The sequence below is a fragment of the Furipterus horrens genome, unplaced genomic scaffold (assembly GCF_987537825.1).
Source record: "Furipterus horrens unplaced genomic scaffold, mFurHor1.1.pri manual_scaffold_21, whole genome shotgun sequence".
In the NCBI taxonomy this organism is placed as follows: Eukaryota; Metazoa; Chordata; class Mammalia; order Chiroptera; family Furipteridae; genus Furipterus; species Furipterus horrens.
In genome coordinates, this window is record NW_028327191.1 from 1,216,354 (window position 1) to 1,236,992 (window position 20,639).

A 20,639-nucleotide genomic window follows, 5' to 3' on the forward strand; every position below is an offset into this window, starting at 1 on the left:
CCTCAACCATGACAACCTCACATGTGAAACAAAAATTTTAAAGTTCTGAGAGAAATGAGGCTATACTGCCATTTAAATAAAAGAATTGTTAACAATGGGGCTACAGAGTCTGTTTAAAAGTAATCAAGCACCTGCTCCGTCCCTTCCTCTACATCGGGGGGGCACACGCCACAGCCTGCAGACCCGCCGGCCACCACCTGTTTGGCAGAGAAGCTCTGCTGGGCACAACCATGGGAGTGCGGCGCTGACACACTGTCTACAGCTGTCACCCTTCAGAGTGGAGCTGTTGCCACAGAGACTGTATGGCCCATGAAGCCTAAAATGATTTCCGCTGTGGCCCTTTACAAAAAGAGCTTGCTGATTCCCAGTCTAAAAACCACACAACATAATGATTAAACACTTGAGATTCAAAGTCACGGGATCCGGGCCTAAATCAGTAGCAGGTCTGCTATTTGCCAGACAACAAATTTTGGGTAAATTATTTAATCTGCCTGTGCCTCAGTTTCCTAATTTTTAGGAAGCGGGCATAATACTCCTTAACTCACAAGGCTGCTGCAAGATTTAATGTAGATAAAGAATCCATCCCAATGTCTGCAGGTAATGACCAATCAATGAATAGTAATTATCTTTAATAAAGACAGGAGAGTTGTGTCACCTTTATGCTTAAAACCTGCTTAATAAAATGAGTGTCTCTTTAAAGAGCAGCTTAAAGACAAAGCAAGGAGATTACGTCGTTATTTAACAGAGTAAGTTCTGGTTCATTCTGGCTTATGTAAGACAAAGCTAATAATGAATCTGGGCACTGTAACACTCATTGCTAAAAACTTGGAAATGGTTTTAATGAGGATAATCACAGATGTTATGAAAATATCTAGTTTTTTTAAGGCTCAGCTGTCAAAAGCTAAGTTGAGAGCGAGACCACACTGCCCTCACAACGCTAGGAACGGAGCCCGCAGCCGCGGCACCGCGCCTGGGCGCTGGAGGCCTGACCGCGCTTCTGCTGCGCTGAACGGCCACCCCCTGCTTCGTCCAGCGGGCCCTGTACCCATTTGCAGGGAGCAAACACTCGTCTGCTTCAGGGTTCAGGTGAGGTAACTTTATCAAGTTAATAAACTAAAGGTACGTTAATTCATACCTGTCTAAATTTAGCTCTTGCTTCTTTTTCCTTCATTCTTCCATGTGCAACCAAATAGTCAAACACTTCACCTGTAATTGAGAGAAATAAAAGTAAGCAGAAGTCCTACTTCTGAGCATTAATTTCCCATAAATCAATGTTTCATTTTTGCAATACCCTAATTTTTATTTTAAAATATAGGTATGAAGATAAAAAGAAACATGTGGGACTTAAACGAAGTTAGCCTCAAATGTAGCTACAGGCAAAATTCAACAAAATCTTGAAGCTGGAGAAAAGCCCTGAAATTAAATTCTCATATGTTTAAATTATACAACTTTTAAAGATCATGTTTTAATACAAACTCAGCCATGAAATCTGAAGGGAAGACGGGTGGTAAAGGAGGGCGTCTCCACGACAGGCTGTAGCAGTCCCTGCACCCCTGGACACGCTCGGTCGCTCCGTAAGTATTTACTGAGCGCCTGGTCGCTGCCCGGCAGCTGCTCCAGGCTCTGGGGAAACAGTGGTGAACAAAGCCAGGCCCTTTCCTCGCGGAGCTTACACTCTGGTAGGGAGACAGGCAGCAGACAGACAAATAAATGGACCATGTGTCAGATGGTAAGAAGTACTGCGGAGAAAAAATGAGGGAAGCAACAGGCAGCGTGTGCGCGTGTGCAAGCACCCTGCTGCCACTGTGAGCACACAGCGGGGGCAGCAGTGGGGGGCCCAGGGTCGGGGAGGAGGGGTGAGGCCCTGAAGAGTCGGGTGGCCACAGCTCCAAGCGGGAGGAGACTATGAAGTGATTGACCTCTTACGGGATCCCTCTGGCCCCTGGAAGGAGGAGAGGGTTAGGGGTTAGGAGTGTGAAGGGCAGGATGGGGGCGCTGGGCTAGAGTGGGCCGTGGCAGTGGTGGTGAGAAGGGGGCTCATGGCACGATCTGGAGGCAAAGCCAGGAAAACACACCGGACATCGAGGTGGTCATTCCCAGTGTTCACTCCTTGGGGAAGAGAGGCAAGATTCAGGAAGTGTATCAGTACTGCTAACTGCTTATCAAGTTGAAAACAATACTAATTTAGCAATTGAGGTATAAAAAGTGTTTGGGAAAGAATCCCATCTACTTAATACAAACAAAAAATACTACCATCAGCTTAGTGACAACATTCACCTAAAGTATTTTTTCTAATTAAAAAAAAAAAAAAAAAAAGATTTTATTTATTTATTTTTAGAGCGAGGGGAAGGGAGGGAGAAAGGAAGAGAAACATCACTGTGTGGTTGCCTCTTGTGCGCTCCCAACTGGGGATTCAGCCAACCCAGGCCTGTGCCCTGCCAGGGAACTGAAACGGCAACCTTTTGGTCACAGGCAGGTGGCTCAATCCACTGAGCCACACCAGCCAGGGCAACATCCAGTTTCAGTAGAAAAGAGGATGGGCTTTGGGAAAGAGAGGAGGGGTCGATCCAGCCAGTGCCTCCCGTGGGCAGCATGACCTGGTGAAGACCTGTCTCCGAGTTGCTTTGTGACTCGCTAACACAGCCGCCTTTGAAAAGCACTGTAACAGTGTGGGTCAGCGGCGCGCGCTGGCCTGGGCTGTCTGCTCAAGCGCTGTCAGCCTCCAGAACACCTCTTTGCCTGTGTCTGCCATTCTGAAGAACCAAAGTACCATTAACAGTACTGCCTACTCCTCCCCAGCCCGGTATTTTTCAGTGTGGTAGTCATGGAACTATAAAATTGGAAGGAATCTTAGAAATCATCCAGGACATCTACCTGATTGTTACAAGTACAACTAAAGCCTTGAAAGGTGTTCTACGCCAACAGTCCATCACGCGTGGCAGGACCTGAACCCACACCCAAGAGCTGTCTGCACTGTCCTGGCCAGTGTCCTTCCATGAGCCGCGAGGCCCCTGACCTGGGCGGGGAGGCACTGTTTGCCACAGTTTCTCTAACAGAGAGTCTTTAGAGGTTTTCAGTTCAGCTGCTTAATCTGAGTGCTAATACATTTTCAATGAGGGAAAAAGAGACCTGGGTTGAATTCCTAATTGATGACATAGTAATTATGAGTATGACTTTATGGTCCCTAAATCTCTAAGGTTTATATTGTATTTGCATGTAAAAAATGTTTAAAAATTATGCTGACTTGGACTTTTTGAGAGCAGGAGACCCTCTGGCTGCTAGAAGGAAGGGAGGGTTAGGGCCAGTGGGGAAGAGACACACTCGCTACAACTAGTGGGTTTCAGAGTATGTTCACAGCAGTTTTTAATTTCATAAATTTGGTTCAATTCTTATTTGTTGAGAATCTGCTATGTGCCAGACACTGTGCTAGAGGTAGGGAACACACAGATAAGCAATAAAGCTTATCTTCACAAACTTGCATAGTCCAAAATCTAGAAACCCACACCAACCTCAACCTTAAAATGAAAATCTTTGTAAAAAACAAGTTAATATACGAGGTCTGTCGGAAAAAGTCTATCCATTATTAATATAATGAGAACACTTTGCGTGACATCAGTGTAACCTGGCAGCCAAGGAGAGTGGACTGGAATGCGTACGTGTGAACAATGACGACTTTACTGTACTGGTCAGTGGGGGCGGTAGATGCTATCGAGTGAGCATGTGTCCTGTGTGGCCGTCACATTCAAAATGACTGAGCGAGCAGAGTATCAAATTTTGTCTTAAGCTTGAGCATTCCTCTACAGAAACTATTTAGATGATTCAGAAGGCTTTCGGGGACAATGCAAGATGGTCAAGAATCTGTTGAAAGTGATGCATGTTCTGAAGGGCCTGCAACAAGCAGAACGCCCGAGAATGTTGAACATGTACGGATTACAACAAAGATCGGCGACTGACAGTGCAGGAAGTATGAGAAGCTGATTTGGGGATTCCAAAAACTACTGTGTCTGAGATTTTGATGCAGGATCTCAGCATGAAAAGTGTCATGGCAAAATCTGTTTAGCAGTTGCTAATGACTTGATTCAAACCGCTACCAACGCCCCAGCTTTCCTCAGGAAGGTCATAACCGGAGATGACCGTGGGTCTACAGCTCATACGGTCCAGAAGCAAAGGCCCGGTCGTCCCAATGGAAGCCGCCTGGTTCTCCACACTTGAAGAGAGTGTGGCAAAGTCACAGCAAGGTCAAGCCCATGTGAACTGTAGTTTCTGATGGGAAGGTGCTCTCTCACGGGTACGCTCGCCCCTCCAGGCCAGTGAGTAAGCAGCAGCCCCTCCACGTTCTTCGTCGGCTGAGAGATGCAACAGAACAAACAGGCCGCAGCTGTGGGCACCTGGTGACTGGCAGCTTCATCGTGACCACGCCCCACTCATGCATCACATGTTGGTGCAGAGGTTTTGGTGAAGCATCCAATCGCCCAGGTGACTCAGACCCCCTACAGCCTAGACTTGGTGCCCTGTGACTTCTGGCTCTTCCCAAAACTAGAATCACCTTTGAAAAGGAAGAGATTTCAGGCTGTCAGTGAGATTCAGGAAAATATCAATGAGATTCAGTCCCCTGCTTTGGAGGGGACTGAGGCGTCATTGTCCTGTGTACAATTTTCTCATATCTTCTTCAGTAAATGTCTTTGTTTTTCATATTACGTGGCTGGATACTTTCTGGACAGGTCCCGTATATTCAATTCAGAAAAATGCCTACATTTATACAAACTTGAAGGCAAATAATTACTAGTCCTTAATGTTTAAGGAAAATCTAACATGCACTAGAACCACCGCTTCTGGCCTTGGGAAAAATGGACACCAGTAACATTAAAATCTGATACAGAAAAACAATTCAACATGCATTACATGATTATTTCAAACAGGCTAATGTAGATCATTTAAAACCCAAGTACTGGACTTCTGGTGGAAAGGACATGGTGTGGTGCCAGCAAGGCAGTGGCTGCGGCTGGCCAGCAGAACAAGTGGTCGCATATTATAAAAGCTGGGAGGGACACCTGGGGAGCGGTCCCAGCCCCAGGCTTCACTGCACAGCTCACGGTTCCAGCGCTGGGAAACAGTCTCATAGCTTCTGGCTGTGAAAACCAGTGAGGGTTGGGGCAGAGGAAGAAACCGCCAGTCTCTCAGCAGAGTCCATTTGTTTAGAGGACTGGTGATAATGGTACTCACAAACTTGACAGACATGCTTGAGTAAATGCATAAGGGAAGAAGTGAAGGCTATGCTCAGTGAAACGAAGGAAAATTCACACAAAACCAGTGGTGAAGGGAAGGAAACCGGGGTTCAAATCCATGATATGAAACATATATGAAGAAAATAGTCACCCAGTACAAAATGAAGAAACAAGAATTGGAAGAAAAACAAGGAGAGGCTTAGGAGCTTCTGGGACAACTTTAAACATATCAACATCCGAATCATAGGGGTGCCAGAAGGAGAAGAGGAAGAGCAAGAAACTGAAAACTTATTTGAAAAAATAATGAAGAAAAACTTCCCTAATTTGGTGAAGGAAATAGACATACAAGTCCAGAAAGCACAGTCTCAAGCTACACCAAAAGAGGACCACACCAAGACACATCATCATTAAAATATTAACGGTTAAAGATAAAGAGAGAATCTTAAAAGCAGCAAGAGAAAAGCAGAGAGTTACCTACAAAGGGGTACCTATAAGACTATCGGCTGATTTCTCAAAAGACACTTTGCAGGCAAGAAGGGACTGGCAGGAAGTATTCAAGGTGATGAAAAGCAAGGACCTACTACCAGGACTACTCTACCCAGCAAAGCTAGCATTTGGAATGGAAGGGCAGATGAAGTGCTTCCCAGCCAAGGTAAAGCTAAAGGAGTTCATCATCACCTGGCCCTTATTATACGAAATGTTAATGGGACACACTTAAGAAAAAGAAGATCAAAATGATGAACATTAAAATGACAACAAACTCACAATTATCAACAAATGAATCTAAAAAATAAAAAAAAAACTAAGCAAACAACTAGAACAGGAGCAGAATCACAGATATGGAGATCATACAGAGGGTTATCAGAGGGAAGGTTGAAGGAAGAGAATGAGGGGAAAGGTGCAGGGACTAAGAAGCATAATCGGTTGGTACAAAACAGACAGGGGGAAATTAAGAATAATATAGGAAAGGGTGAAGCCAAAGAGCTTATATGCACGACCCATGGACATAAACTAAGGGGGGTGGGATTGCTGGGGGAAGGGGGTACTGGGAAGAGGGGAGCAAAGGGGAAAAAACTGGGACAACTGTAACAACATAATCAATGAAATATATTTAAAAAATAAATAAAACCCAAGTACTTAAAATAAACAAACTGTGGCATGTACACTTACATATATGCACCATACATATAATAATGAAGTGTTATGCAGCCTGAAAAAGGAAGGGGACTCTGTCACACGCTACAACATGGAGGAACCTTCACAACATTAGGCTAAATGACACAAGCAGTCAGAAGGACAGACACTGTATGATCCCACTCACATAAGGCCCCTAGGGCAGTCAAGCTCTTAGGGACAGAAAGCAGAAGAGGGGTTGCCAGGGGCTGGGGGAGCGGGGGACAGAGCCACAGTCCTGCTAGATGAAGAGTTCTGTGGATGAGTGGTGGTGATCGTTACACAACGACGTGTATTACTTAATGACGCTGAACTGTACGCTTAAAACGGGTAAAATGATCACTTTTACGTTATGGATATTTCACCACCATAAAAAAAATCCAAGTATTTGTATATTGTCAATTAAAAACGCTAACAATGAAACACCAGTAACCCAGAGAACTCCTAAGAGTCCGCTTTTCTGACTCTCGTCCCAGCGTGTGACGACTGTGGAACTTGAAGGAATGTAACCACCCGGTTCGGGCAGCATGGCTGTGCACCCTTCTAAGAGGGGGAGAGAAAAACGACACACGAGCTTCTTACCTCCACTTGCATACTCCATGATAAGGTAGAGGGTTTTGTCAGTTTCAATGACTTCAAACAACTTCACTGGGCAGGGAGAGAGGGCAGGGGAGAAAAAGAAACAAAGGTTTGTACGCACACACCATGTACATATAAACTGCAACTTCACAAAGTAACTTTTTCTGTTTCAGACTTTTATAGCTGGCCTTCTGAAAACGGCTTTTAGGAATGTTATCAGATAGTACAACAACAGGAAGGGTCTAAAAGCATGAATTCCACAGGAAGGACGACTGTTTCTGGGTTGTGGAACCACATCAGCGTGCGCTCAGCAGGCTCGGGAAACGGGTCCGGCCCGTCCCTGTCACTGTCTGGTAGCACGGCTATACTGGTAGCTGTTCTCCCAGCAGCTCCTCCCTGGCATCTGAGGAAAAGTGTTCTGGTCGCACACTCAAACCGCAGGGCCTGCGCGGACCTACTCTGCTCCTGCCAAGTCCAAGCCCACTCACTTGTTGCTCTGGCTTTAAGGACATATATGATCCCACTTGAGGCTTCTGCTGCTTGGGAGACATCACAGCTCTCCTAAAACAAGGTTCTTTTGCTACTATTCTGAAGCCAGAGGTGGAAAGAAGTAGAAGAGACTGTACTATAATTAATTGAAAATAACTTTTAAAATAATTATTTTCAATGGGTCAGTCAGTGTAACTTTGCTATACCAGGTCCTGTTACAGACAGAAATAATATTCCTATTAATTCATGAAACCATAAAAAATCAAATATAGACATTTTAAAATAAAACGGAAGTAAATTTCTAAAGCTATCAAATCACTGTTCTGCATATCTACTTTATTTTGGTAACATGAAGTCATACTTTGAAATTAAATTTACCACAGGGAGATGCTACTAGGCCTCTTTTATACTTTGGGCTATTTTCTGATGCTTTAACGTAGAGTATTAGACCACATAAAGTGCCTAATACAGAATTTAATATATGTCTGCTGAGCTGATAAATAAAACTATCCTATTTCTAAGATGAAATGTTCAGGTTTTCCTTGACAAAAGGAAAAAAAAATCACTGGAAGAAGTGTAAGACATATATGCTAATAAACCGTCAGCAGATAAAGAAAATCTTTCTAAAGTTCCCAAGCAAATATTGGCTCTCCTGGGAAAATGATTTTAATCCAATAGGAATTAAAATTTTTAGACATTCACGTCCATCATCAAAGATATGTCACTTAGTAATAAGCAGAGAAAACGCTAATCAGGGTATAACTGAAGTAATTAAAAAATAAAGTGAATATGTTTAAATTGGCTAGTCGTGGGCAGTAGTGCTAGTGTTTCTGAGTGAGAAATCAGAATCTGAAATCCAGAATTGGCCAGCTAACCCCAAAGGTTGAAATAGAAAGTGAAGGAAGGTTTTCTCTCCCACTATTCTATTCCTTGTTATTTTTCTTTTCTACAAACGTGTTTTATTGATTTTAAGGTGACTGTCCGATTCTCACATTCTAACTACTGTCCCTGATGACGGGAGGAGAGCTCGGCAGCACTGTTTCTGTCTCAGTAGCTGTGACACAGCGTCTTTTAGATCATGGTGGCTGGGATCGGAGGAAGCTGCAGCCCTCTCTCCTGCGGATCCTCCTCTTCTTGGGCCTCGGGGATGCTCAGTAGGGTGGCCCTCACGTCAAACGTTGCCCCTCCCACTTCCTACAAGTGATTTTGACTGTAACGAACACAACTGACTGTCTTAAGAGCCAAATCACTTTTGAAGTAATGTTTTTAGGCCATAGGAGCTATCACTGTGTAAAGAAGCAGTTTCGTTACTTTTAAAAAGTTCTATTATGAGATGTGAGACCAAGTTTTCTCTGCAACAGCCACACAACAGGGTCAGGACTAGGTCGGCTGCGCACTTTCATCTCGGTCAAGCAGTTACGACGAGGGCAGGACCACGACCTTCCTCATCTCTGAGCCCACCTCGCCCCACCTAGCAGAGCTGTGCAGACAGGATGCAGAAAGCAAATCTGTGCGGCACAAAGCAATTCATATCAAAGTCCCAGTAGGTAACAAGCATCCTGCGTCTTTTTAAATGATTCAATAATGCAAGTATTTTCTTAGAAATGGAGCTAGAGCAAAAGCAGTTACATCTTTGAAAATCTTAACTCTGACTTCATAGAATTCCCTTCTCTCTAGATATAAATTAAATACAATTATGGTATTTTCCAATACGTTAAAAAATTAGATTACAGACATTTCTACTGCATTAAAACTTTAAATTCAAGTGTTTAATACATAAGCTTTTAATCCATCTTTAGTAATTTCAAAATTTTAATACAAGTGATGAATAATCTGAAATATATATATTTTATTAAAAGTGTATCTACCTCTCCTGGAATACAACTTTAGCCCAACAACATACATTCAAGAATGCATTTAGGCCCAAAAGTATTTAAGAAAGCAAAAAGTACCTATGTTTGGATGATTTAAAATCTTCATTATTCTTACTTCTCTGAAGAGCTAAAAAACAAACACACAATCCCCCGATACAGGTTATTACACATTATATTCCACTTTTGCAACATAAGTTTAAATTTTTATTTAGAGAACTGATTCAATGAACATGCTCAGTGGTCCACATCTAAGACTAATATGGAAGCCAGCGTTAACCACGGAGTAGAGTTCTAACCCAGTACCAAGCACTTCAATTTTACCTTGTGAGGAAGCAGAGGTCCCAGAGGAGAACAATAACACAATCTGAATTCTAGTTTGTTATCTCGAACACATAAGATCAGATTCCGGCAAGAATAGTCTACCCAAGGGTTCTAATTCTGCAAATCAAAACTTGTGTCGTCCCAATAAATTACATCCTGAGTGTACCGGATTTATAATTCCAACAAGTTCCATGAGAAGACTGATAAAACCACCACAGGATACCCTCCCTGGCGGCAGGTAACTCAGCCCGGAAGCTGGGAGAGGCTGGCCTTGATGGCCACAATCAGCGCTGCCTCCTGTGGTCACACTTCTGTGCTGGCGTGTGACTTGCTTTGGCCAATGGGACACGTATCAGATTTGAAGCAAGCAGAAGCTGGGTGAAATGCTTGCGCAGCAGGGCCTGCTTTCTCAGAAGGTTGCCCTAACAGGAAGACGATGGTCTAGCCTGAGGATGGAAGACGGTACGGGGAGAGACCCGCTGCTCCATCTGGGCACAGCCCCTGAACGCTGCCACACGAGCGAGCCCGGGGACACCGGCGAGGAAACGGGCTGCTCAGCACCAGCAGGGCTGTCCAGCCACACACAGCGTGAGAAGGAAAATGCTCAGTTGCTGCTGTTCACACACGAGCCGTGGATTCAGAGGTGGCCTGCAGCAGCACGGCCTAGGCTAAAGTGATGATCTCGGGGAATAACAGAAACCAAGAGGCCGCCTCATCCAACCCCCCTGCAGACACACGGAAACCAGCATGCTACCGCCGCCAGCAGACAGGGCCGGGAGGAGCCCCGCTGGCTGGAGGGAAAGGAAGCTGGGCAGAAATCACAAGGCTTCGCTGCCCCTGCCCTTGCCCCCCCTACCTAGTCTAGATGTGAAGCAGCAGCTAACAACTCAGAGCAGAGACAGGGAGACATGCATGGGTCTGACCTGCAAACTGAGCTCAGAGCTACAAACACAACTGGACAGACTTCCTGTGTGGAATACAGCACCACCGCTAAAGGCAGGAGCACGCCCATCGCCAACACAGACACCTCTGGTCGCTATGGTGGTCACACCCCACCCTTTATGCCTGAGATGAGAAGACAGCCACTCTGACAACCCCTCGGACTTGAGTGCTTCCTTCGCTCCCCTCTGCCAAGCTAACAGAATTGGGACCTATCACGAGAGTCTCCCGGTTATTTCCACGGCTGCTGGGCACACCAACGCCGCGCAGGACACTGCAGGCGGAATAAGCCTCGGCGGCCTCGGCAGCCTCTGCCCCACCACGGCCCTCCGGCGGCCTCCGCCGCGCTCGGGCGTCAGCCGCCCCCAACCCTTTCGTCCTCGAGTCGCCTGTCCTTTCACCCATCGGGTCTCAGGCAGATGCTCTGAGAGCCTTATCCAAGCCAGTCTCCTCCGCTGACAGTGCACTTCCCTAGAGTGTTTTCCAAGCTGTGATGGTACTGTTTGGTGCACTTGTTGACTGTCGCCTCGCCTTCCAAGGGAGCACACCTGTCTCTTTAAATGCCGTAGAGCTGAACCCAAGCCTGGCCCACAACAGGAACTCATCTGTGTGACAAATACCGAGAGCTGGACCGCGAGCCACCCCTCTGGCATCCCAATGACCACACTGCGAGCAGGTCAAAAGAAGCCAATGGTTTTTTAAATTCCCACTAGCAGCACAGCATGGAAACAAAGGAATCAGAACCAAAGAGTTGAAAAAAGAGGGACTAGTAACGGAGTTCCAGAAAGGGGAGCTCACATGTCAGAGGGCGCCACGGAGGCAGCTGGACTCACGCAGGACCTATAAAAGGGTGCCTATAACTCAGAACGGGCTGTGCGTGCTCCGTCTGTGGGAGCAACGATATGGAGGTGTGACCAATGACGACTACTTAAGAAAGACCAAGGGACCCGTCTGGCAGAGCAGCGTGTTGCCAAGCGTGGACCCCAGGCCCCCTGCATCAGACCCCCAGAGCACTGGTACAGACTGCACGCTTCCAGGCCCCGCCTGCCACTAGATCTGAAATGGGCCTTGAGAATCTTACTTTTCAACAAGCACCCAGGTGCGGTGGTTTTTAAGTTATGTCCACAAATTCCTTGGCAACCCTCCCCTCAAAAGGAAGAGCTGACTCTCCCTCCGTTTGAGTGCAGGGGCACTTAGTGACCTGCTTCTAAGGAATGGAGGAAGGTAGGAGCAATGGGGGGAGGGGGGACACTTACAGAGACTGACCCAGCCAACCAAAGGTGCTCTGGCTGCCTCCCTGCTCTCCCTGATCCCCTGTGTCGTGAGGACTCTTAGCTCCTGGAGGGACAGGCACAGATGGCAAGGAGGCCTCAGGCCCACAGCGGGTTAGCAACTGCAAACTCCTGACAGCAGCCAGCTGAAGGGCCCATTTAGAAGCAACCCACCAGCCCCAAGCAAACCTTCAGACGCCTGCAGCCACAGCTCTTACCCAAGAGCACCTGAGTGAGACCCATGCAGCTAAGTCACTCCCAAACACAGGACTCAGAAACTGGGGGGTAACATCGAGTTTTGGAGTCATTTGTTAGAGAGCAGTAGACAGCTACTGCATCACAGATAAGCCCTAAAATTCTGAGTCCCTGAGTCACAGCGGTGGCCACACCGAGGGAGGAGCTGGGAGACACACAGGAAAGGAGCTGGGAGGAGCACAGGCTTCGCTGTGCAGGCAGAGGGCTGCCGGGGACTCCCTAGGGGAGCCACGGCTCAGGGGGAAGTGAGCGAGGGAGGGAGTTGGTTGCGAGCGGGAGGAAGCAGGGCACCACCAGCTCCCGCGTGCCCGCTGCGCCTGAGCAGAGCCGGCTGCTTCACGTCTGCGGGCCCGTCTCTAACTTCCCTCTCCCGGCTCGGTCGGGCGGCGGCTGTCTCTGGCGCCCAGGAAAGGAGGGCGGAGGAAGAAACTTGTCCAAGGGCTCCCCCTAGCTAGGAGCTGCCACAGCCAGGACGAGTTATCTGACCCCCCCTGTCCACATGTATCTGTCGCAGGGGTCCACGCACACTCCTGCCACCTTTTCAAGTAAAATGGTGGACAGAGTGCAAGCTACTGATAGAGAAAACTCCAGAGCAATAGGTGGGCTGGCACAGAACTTTTAAAAAGTCAACAATTTGCGTACAAGAGATAAAAATGCCAGAGATTTCATATATGCAGATCAACTGTGAACCTGATGGCTTAGGATAGTTAAATTTGGACAGAAATAATTTATTGAAAAGAAAGCATGAACTTTAAATGAAAAGTCCCTACTAGGACTATAAAAACATAGTTTTAAAGTTTTGTTAAAAGAATATTAGATTCACCTCTTTCACCTTACTCAACTTATTTGTCTACATCCCCTTTCAGTCTCATACAGATGCTAATTGTAAAAAATAAAATGAATAACAGAAATGTATGAAGTGACCATGTGTGTCTCCCACACGTCATCACACCTGCCCTCTAGGAACTGGTGCCCAGGGGCAGAACCACCATCTCAGGAGGGAGAAGCCTGGGATCCTGGTGATCAGAACACAAAGGACACCAACCCTACCACACCACGGAGCAAACACGTGTCCCAGAAGCCAGGACAGGAGGGCGCAGGAGCTCTCTCTGGAAAAGGACTGCTCTCTGAAGCAATATAAAAACGAACCGAGCATCTAACAGAGAGCACGTGGGGGATATGAGGGGGTCACAGACAAAAACAGGTGACCGATCACCAACTCGCCATGATGAAGTACACAGACTCCCTTCTCCAGACGGAGCTCTGAGACAGGAGGGCCAGGCCAGGACAGGAGGAGGAATGAGGACGTGTGTGCGGGGTACGGAAGGGAGGGAGCAACCACCTTCTCCTTTAACAGGGAACAGCCCCCCTGTAAGTCCACGACCGAGGAACAAGGAGCGGCAGCTTTGCACGAAGAGAAGGAGACAAGAGTCAAGAAATATTCGGGGGATGGGGAAGGCGGGAGGCCGAGTCGACACTGACACCACGGTTGTGGACATGGGAGTCCCCAAGACAGGAGGCCAGGTCGGCTGCAAGGCAGGGCAGGCTGAGTCTGGGCAGTCACGTGAGGCCAGGGAGAGCATAGCTTGCACTTGGCACTTGGGTCTGATGCATAGGACAGAAATCTGGACTAGAGACGGCATCCTCGGAAGGAGACAGCACTGCCTAACTGCAGAGAAGGAAAGTCAGAACCACCAAGGGACGAACACTTCAGAGACAAGTGTCTCCCGTGCAGGGAGAGAATGAAGTCCAGCCCCTGGAGTCCCGCAGACCGACCAGTGGGCTCAGGAGTCTGTTTATGAACCGTTCTCAGATCCTGAAGAAGGAAGCGTGCCACACCTGCCTTCCCTCATCACTGCGTGGAAGTCTGTCCCTCTGTCTCACTCACTACACCGACCACAGCACCTGTGCTGAATGAAAGACCAAACCAAGACCCTCTCAGACAAACCACAGGAGAGAGGCTGGCAAAAGCCCAGGGTTCATGGAGGAAAAATGGTTGAGAAAATGCACTGGCGTAAAAGAAGAAAAGCATGTCTTTGCTTCTCCAGAAATATCTCTGGAAGGACCGACAGAAACTGATGCCACCGGCTGTCCCAACGGCAGGGACCTGGGTGGCTGCAGGCCAAGTGGTACATTTAGATTTCCTTCAATACTTGTTGCTGTCCTCTGAACTCTGAATTACGTAACTATATTGCCTATCTCCCCTCCCCAATTCATCCAAATTTTAAGAAAAGGGGCTGAGAGTAAACAAAGAAAAGTAAGGTTTTGTGGGGGGGGGGGGGGGGGAGGTTTTTTGGTTAAAAGAGGAATTCTTAAAAAAGAAAAAGTCGCTGAAGATCAGTGTATCTGACCACTCAGCCAGAGAGGGCACTGCTACTCTGCATCACGCAAGCCAAGGCTACTGGTAGGTGAAGGGCAAGCAGGCCCCCCGGGAATAGGTTCCAAGCCAAGCAAAGGCACCATTTAAGGCCGATCATGCTCAGAGCCACCGTAACTGGACACAGAGAACAGCACAGCTGACCAGTGGGAGGGGAACTGGTAACTAGCAGCAGCATGAAAGACCATTTGCTGAACACAAGCCGAAGGCTGCGGGCTTTCCGACCCGGGGCCGCCGCCTGCGGACGTGTGGAGACAGGGTGTGTGCAGATGCGCTGCAGTGGGTTAGCCAGGGTTTTACTGACACCATGTAACCGGCTTATTGCTGAAGTTCTGTTCTTGTGACAGTACAGTGGCCACCCTTGTGCACACACACCTGCAGCTATACTGGCAGGCAGATGTCCAGAAATCGGTGCGTGTGGGGGGGCCAAAGGGCAAACATGCTTTTAAAACTTTGTTAGTGCTATATTACTCTAAAAATAATTAATACTGTTGTCAAAATTATGAGATTTTCCATGTCTCTGCATTCTTGTCAACACTATGTACTACCAGTGTTTTATAGATCTCACTGGTACCTTTTAGGGTGATGAACATTTTTACTTGGTTATTAATCACCTGTCCTATTAACTGCCTAATGTATCTCCTGATAATTTCCCCTAGGTTATATACTCCTGTCTCTTATCAGTTTACAAGACCTTTTTATAAACAGTTGATTCTTGAATGCGGGGCTTAGGGGTGCTGACCACCTGCAGCTGGAAATCCACGTGTAGCTTTTGACTCCCCCAAAACTTAGTTGTCCCTCAGTGTCTGTGGGGAACTGGTTCCAGCCCCCCCATGAATACCAAAATCCACAGACGATCAAGTCCTCTGTATAAAATGGTGCAGCTCGAGGCACACAGTCAGTCCCTGGCACCTGGGAACTCCCAACAGTGCAGGCACTTCTCAGGAAAAATGCCGCACGTAAGTGGACGCACGCAATTCAAACCTGTGTTGATCAGGGCTCAGCTGCAGGATAAATTAAGACCTGTGTCTGCCATGGCAGACACGTTGGGAACTAATCCAGAGTCACCGGGCCCCCCTTTCCTTTGCTGACTCTGCAGGAGCAATGCTTTCAGCCTCTTTCAGCATTTCATCTACTGTTTACCTATGTATTTCTAAAAAGCCAGAATGGACTGCTTTCTTGACTTTCCACCATAGACACTGTCTTGTGGCTTCCTACTTCGGATTTAGTTTTCCTAAGCCCTTCTAAACACACATCGGTGCTTCCCCTTCTGGTCCTCTTCATGAGGCTCTATCACACTTTGCCTAAATACATACTGGTTTAAGTTTTTATTTGTAAAAGGAGTACATATACACGGGTTTAAGGAGCCAGACTACTTAGCATACTCTCTCTTTCTCTGTTCTCAATCCTCGCTCACATGGGCGAGCACTTTCAGAGCTGGTACTGACTGTCCTGCTTCCCCACAGCGTGCTATGCCTGGGAAGCTCTTCGACAGCTTTCTAGCCCTTCCCCATGGAATCTGTTTGGTTAACGTGGGCACTGAAGATGTGGCTCTCACGTCCTGTCCTCTAATCCACGTCTCTCGCCGCCTCCTTCCTAAGATGCTGTCATAATGTTGGTCTGAATTATCATTTCATCACATAAATATTACTTTCAGCCATGCTAGAAATGCATTTCCATTCATTTTATTTACTTCTAAACGGTTTTTGCTCCAGCCGGGTAGCTCGGTTGCTTAAAACTCAGGATGTTTTCACTATCTTCACATTTGAATGACAGTTTGGCTGGGTAAAGAATTCTAGATCAGAATTATTTTCTTCCAGAAAATCCCCCCCAGCTTTAATGATATAACTGCTGCTTACAGTGTGATAATTTGATATACACATATATTATAAAACCTTTACCACAGTAAGGTTAGTTAAAACATCCTTCACCTTACAAAGACCATTCTGGAGTTCACAGTTATGGTGAGAACATTTAAGGTCCACTCACCGCCATAACCGAGCTGTCCCTCAGCCCCCAGAATCTACTCACCTTCTGTCTGTGCCCTTTCACCATCTACCCATTTTTCCCACCTCCCGATCCGCCTGGCAACCACTCTGTTTTTATGAGTTGTTTACTAAAATTCTACATATACATAAATGATACATAGTATTGTCTTTCTCTGACTTAACTTAGAATAATGCCTTCAAGTCCACCCATGTTGTGGCAAATAGCAGGATTTCCTTTTTTTTTTTTTTAATGGCTAATATTCCAGTGTGTGTATGGGAGGGGTAATTTTTTTTCAGGGTAGATATTATTTATTTCCCTTTGATGCTTTTCTTGTTTACTTTTTTTTACTGAATTTATCGGAGTGACACTGGTTAATAAAATTCTACAGGTCTGGGTGTACAATTCTGTAATGCATCTTCTGTATATTTCACCGTGTGTTCACTGCCCCAAGTCCAGTTTCCTTCCATTACCATTTATCACCCCCATTATCCTCATCTACCGAACCTCAAACAGCATTTTTTTTTTTTTCTATTAAGAGAAGGAGAGAAACATCCATGTGTGGTTTCCTCCCACACCCCCAACTGGGGACCTGGCCCACAACCCAGGCGTGCACTCTGACAGGGAATTAAACTGGCAGCCCTTTGGTTTGCAGGCCGGTGCTCAGTCCACTGAGCCACACCAGCCAGGGCACAACCAGAAATTTCTGATTTCTGCAAATGGGTCCATGGTATGCTCTAAGTTTAACCTATTTAAAGTATTTGGTTCTTTAACAACTTTTTAAAATAGCACAATAAATCACTGCTACAGTTAAAAATAAATTCTAATATTGCCAATTCTCAATTTACTCTAAATATCAAGCTGATTATTTCCTGCCAAAAAAGAAAATAAGTCTGGCAATAAATTAAAAAGATTCCCATAAAGCAGCAGCCACACCAAAGCTAGATTTTCTTCTATTTCTATTATTGCTTTAGAAATCTCACAATAAAGACATACACACACATTTTTAGTCTCCACACATTAAATACAGAGAATCAAGAAGGGTGTGCATTTGCTTCCGCTGACCACACCCACCACCCTGCTCTGCCGCAGCTGCCAGAAGTCAGTAACAGGACTAATCATCAGCCATTTGTGTTAACGGCCCAAGTGTTGGCCTGCTACCAGTCAACATGGAAAGAGGAAGGCACCAAGACAGGAAAAGATGAACAGAGCTGGTCGATGAAAATGATCTGTGTTTCACCTGCTGGGGCAGGGGAAGGAAGGAAGTGAGGACACCGGCAGGGGACCCTCCAGGGCGGCGGGACACTGGGGAGGTGAGCTTCAGGAAGGGAAAAGAAATGACAAACTTGGAGGGACCAGAGGAAGTCTAGGAGCCATTCTCACTGGGCTGTGCACTGGGGACCCCTCAGCCTCACCCTGGAGCCACCAAGCCAGGACCTCTGGGGGTGAAGGGGGGGTACATTTTGAAAAAAACATATTTTTGGTATTTTAAACTCCACAGATGATTCTAATGCACAGCAAGGCTCAAAAATGATTGGTTTACGGGAGGCTGATGCGCAAGTGCCCCAAACAACCTAGGGTGGTAGCAGTAATTTCATCCCAGGGGACAGGAAAAGCATGAGCGGGCCCTCCCTGCCCTCGCATTACACTGCTCCCTGATCTGCCCCAGGACGAAGCCGCCCTGAGGTGCCAGAGAGCGCCAACGCCGCCAGGGCTGCAAGCTTTCCCAGCGGCTCCAAAACAAACACCGGCTTTGAAAAGAAAAAAGACGGAGTGCAATTTCTTCAAAAAACCCTGATACAAGGACTCGAGTCAATCGTGGTTCAATAATGTTTCAGCGACCTACCGCGTATTTACCATAAACCCCAGATTAATGCTCAGACTTCTTTTTCTTCAGTAATTTTGATCAAAGTTTCTTAGAACCCAGGGATCTCCCTTTTTCTCTTACTGAAAGTCTGGACTTCAGAACGGCATTTGAACCTCACTCAAAAACGCCTTCCTCCTCAGCGAGCAGGATGGCTTCTGCACTGAAGGGCCTTGTTGGATATTGTAACGAGATTAATTCATTCTTATCCAATTTACACAGCATTGAACTCCAAGTGATAGCTAATCCAAAGACTCATTATTCAAAAATACCCCAACAGAGTGGAAATATGGCAGAAAACCAAAAGATCTTCAGCAGCAATCAAATAAATTAAGGTAAGAAAAAAAAAGACAATTGGCACGATGTTGAGGGCAACTGGCCCAAGAGGCTATTCACTCGGGACATAGGACCAAGATGACCCAAAAAAAGCTGGCTATGTTTCGAGTAGTAGATTTAAACTCTATAGCCCCATATGGAAGAATAGATAACAGTGCTGTAGAAGTTTCTAGAAGACAGATGCTAGAGCAAATGAACAGGAAAAACCTAATAACTAGAGCATCTGACACTGGAACAGGATGGCAGAGGAAGGAGTGGCCTTCATACCTACACGTTTAAAGCTGGCTAACGAACCAATTCCCATAAATATATATATTTTAAATTTATTTATTTATCTATTTTCAGAGAGAAGGTGTACAAGAGAAACATTAGCCGGTTGCCTCTCACATGTCCCCAACTGGGGACCTGGCCCACAACCCAGGCCTGTGCCCTGACTGGGAATCGAACCAGTGACCTTTCATAGGCCAACATTCCAGCCATCAAGCCACATCAGCCACGGCAAAAAATATACATTAAAAAAAAAAAATCAATTATTTCATTACATGTTACAAATTTCTTGTTTTTAATGAAGTGGTTCCAATGTAAGGAAGATGATTTGATAAAAACTGATTGTGTCACAGCGCGGTGACAATTAGGGTTCTGCCAGAGTAGACGGAATAACAAAATCTTAGTCACCAGAACCCAGGGGACAGTTAGGGAATCACTGGGAAGTTTATTAAACAGACGACTGTCCCTTAGAAGGGCTGGGCCTTCAGGGCTCCTGGCCCCATCGTGTTGCAGCCTCTGGCTCCCGTCCGGCGAACACCCCTGCACCCCTGTGGCCGCCAGCCCCGCTCCCCTCAGGCTCTATGGGCACCGACACTGAGCGCCCCCATTCCATAGTGCAGTGACAGCTGGGGGGCCTTTCCATTCTTCGTCACTTGGGGAAAAATATTTAGATCCTTCAAGGCAGAGCATATGCATCTCTCCATCTGGCTGTGGATTTGTAGCCATTACTATCCTTTACAATAAATCAGTAACCAAGTGAGTAAACAGGTTTCTTAAGTCCTATGAGCCGAGAAGGGAGTCATGGGAACCCACGTTTGTAGCTGGTTGCTCAGAAGCACGGGCGTCTGGCATGAAGGGCAGTGTTGCAGGACTGCACCCCTAACCTGGGGAATCTAATTCCATCTCCGAGGGAATCATGTCGGAACGAGCTGGATTTGCAGACACCCTGCTGGTGTCAGAAAACCACTTGGTGGTGCGGGGAAGGACCCCCCCCCACGCTGCACTGGGCCCGGGAACCCCTCCCAGATGTCGATTCTGTGGAAGCAGGAGCTTCGTCTGGTTCACCGCTGTGCCCACGGTGCTTACAACAGTGCCGGGCGCACGCAGGGTTAATCAGAAGGGCTTGTTACGCGAACGAACGCACGGACAAACAAACCTGCATGAAAACACGGCTGACGCAATTTTTGGAAGGGGGGGTGGGGCGCAAGGCTGCTTCTGTCAAGTTCTTGGAATAGTCCTCCAGACCTGAACCTGGGAGCCACTTTATTTATAGCTACTACAAAGGAAAGCCTCAGTGAGCCCCCCCGCCCCCCCCCCCCCCGTTTTCATAAATCCTGACTGAGGGGAACTTAACTAGTTACAGCAAGGCGGCATAATGGGACAAAGAGAGCCCACATTTCAGAGTCAGACCAACATCTGTATCTTTGCTCCATCGCTTACTGTCTGGAAAGGTGGGTTACATCCACTTCCCAGTCTGTCTCCTCACTGGAACATCAACACGGTAATTACACTCAGGCGCCTGAGCACGAAGAAGAGATACCTATCAGACCAGCTACCATGAAAAAGGTTAACGCCTGCATGTGCAAGAGCATGGGAGGCACAGGCCGCAGTATCAATGACAGAATCCCTGTGCGCTCACAGGCACTGCTTAGCCCGAGTGCCCTCCCACCTGAACTGTGGCAC

General features: G+C 46.9%; 1 protein-coding gene across 6 annotated transcripts in view; it reads right to left on the bottom strand.

Annotated features, from left to right (window-relative positions):
- Positions 1-20,639, bottom strand: part of MARK3 (microtubule affinity regulating kinase 3) — a 77,660-nt gene that overhangs the window by 26,538 nt on the left and 30,483 nt on the right. For all 6 annotated transcript variants that reach the window (XM_090265578.1, XM_090265577.1, XM_090265575.1 and 3 more), the window contains exons 4-6: positions 9,419-9,467; positions 6,981-7,046; positions 1,136-1,206 (exon numbers count right to left, since the gene is read on the bottom strand). In XM_090265578.1, coding sequence (XP_090121704.1) covers positions 1,136-1,206; positions 6,981-7,046; positions 9,419-9,467 — 186 coding nt within the window. The remainder of the gene's footprint in view (positions 1-1,135; positions 1,207-6,980; positions 7,047-9,418; positions 9,468-20,639) is intronic.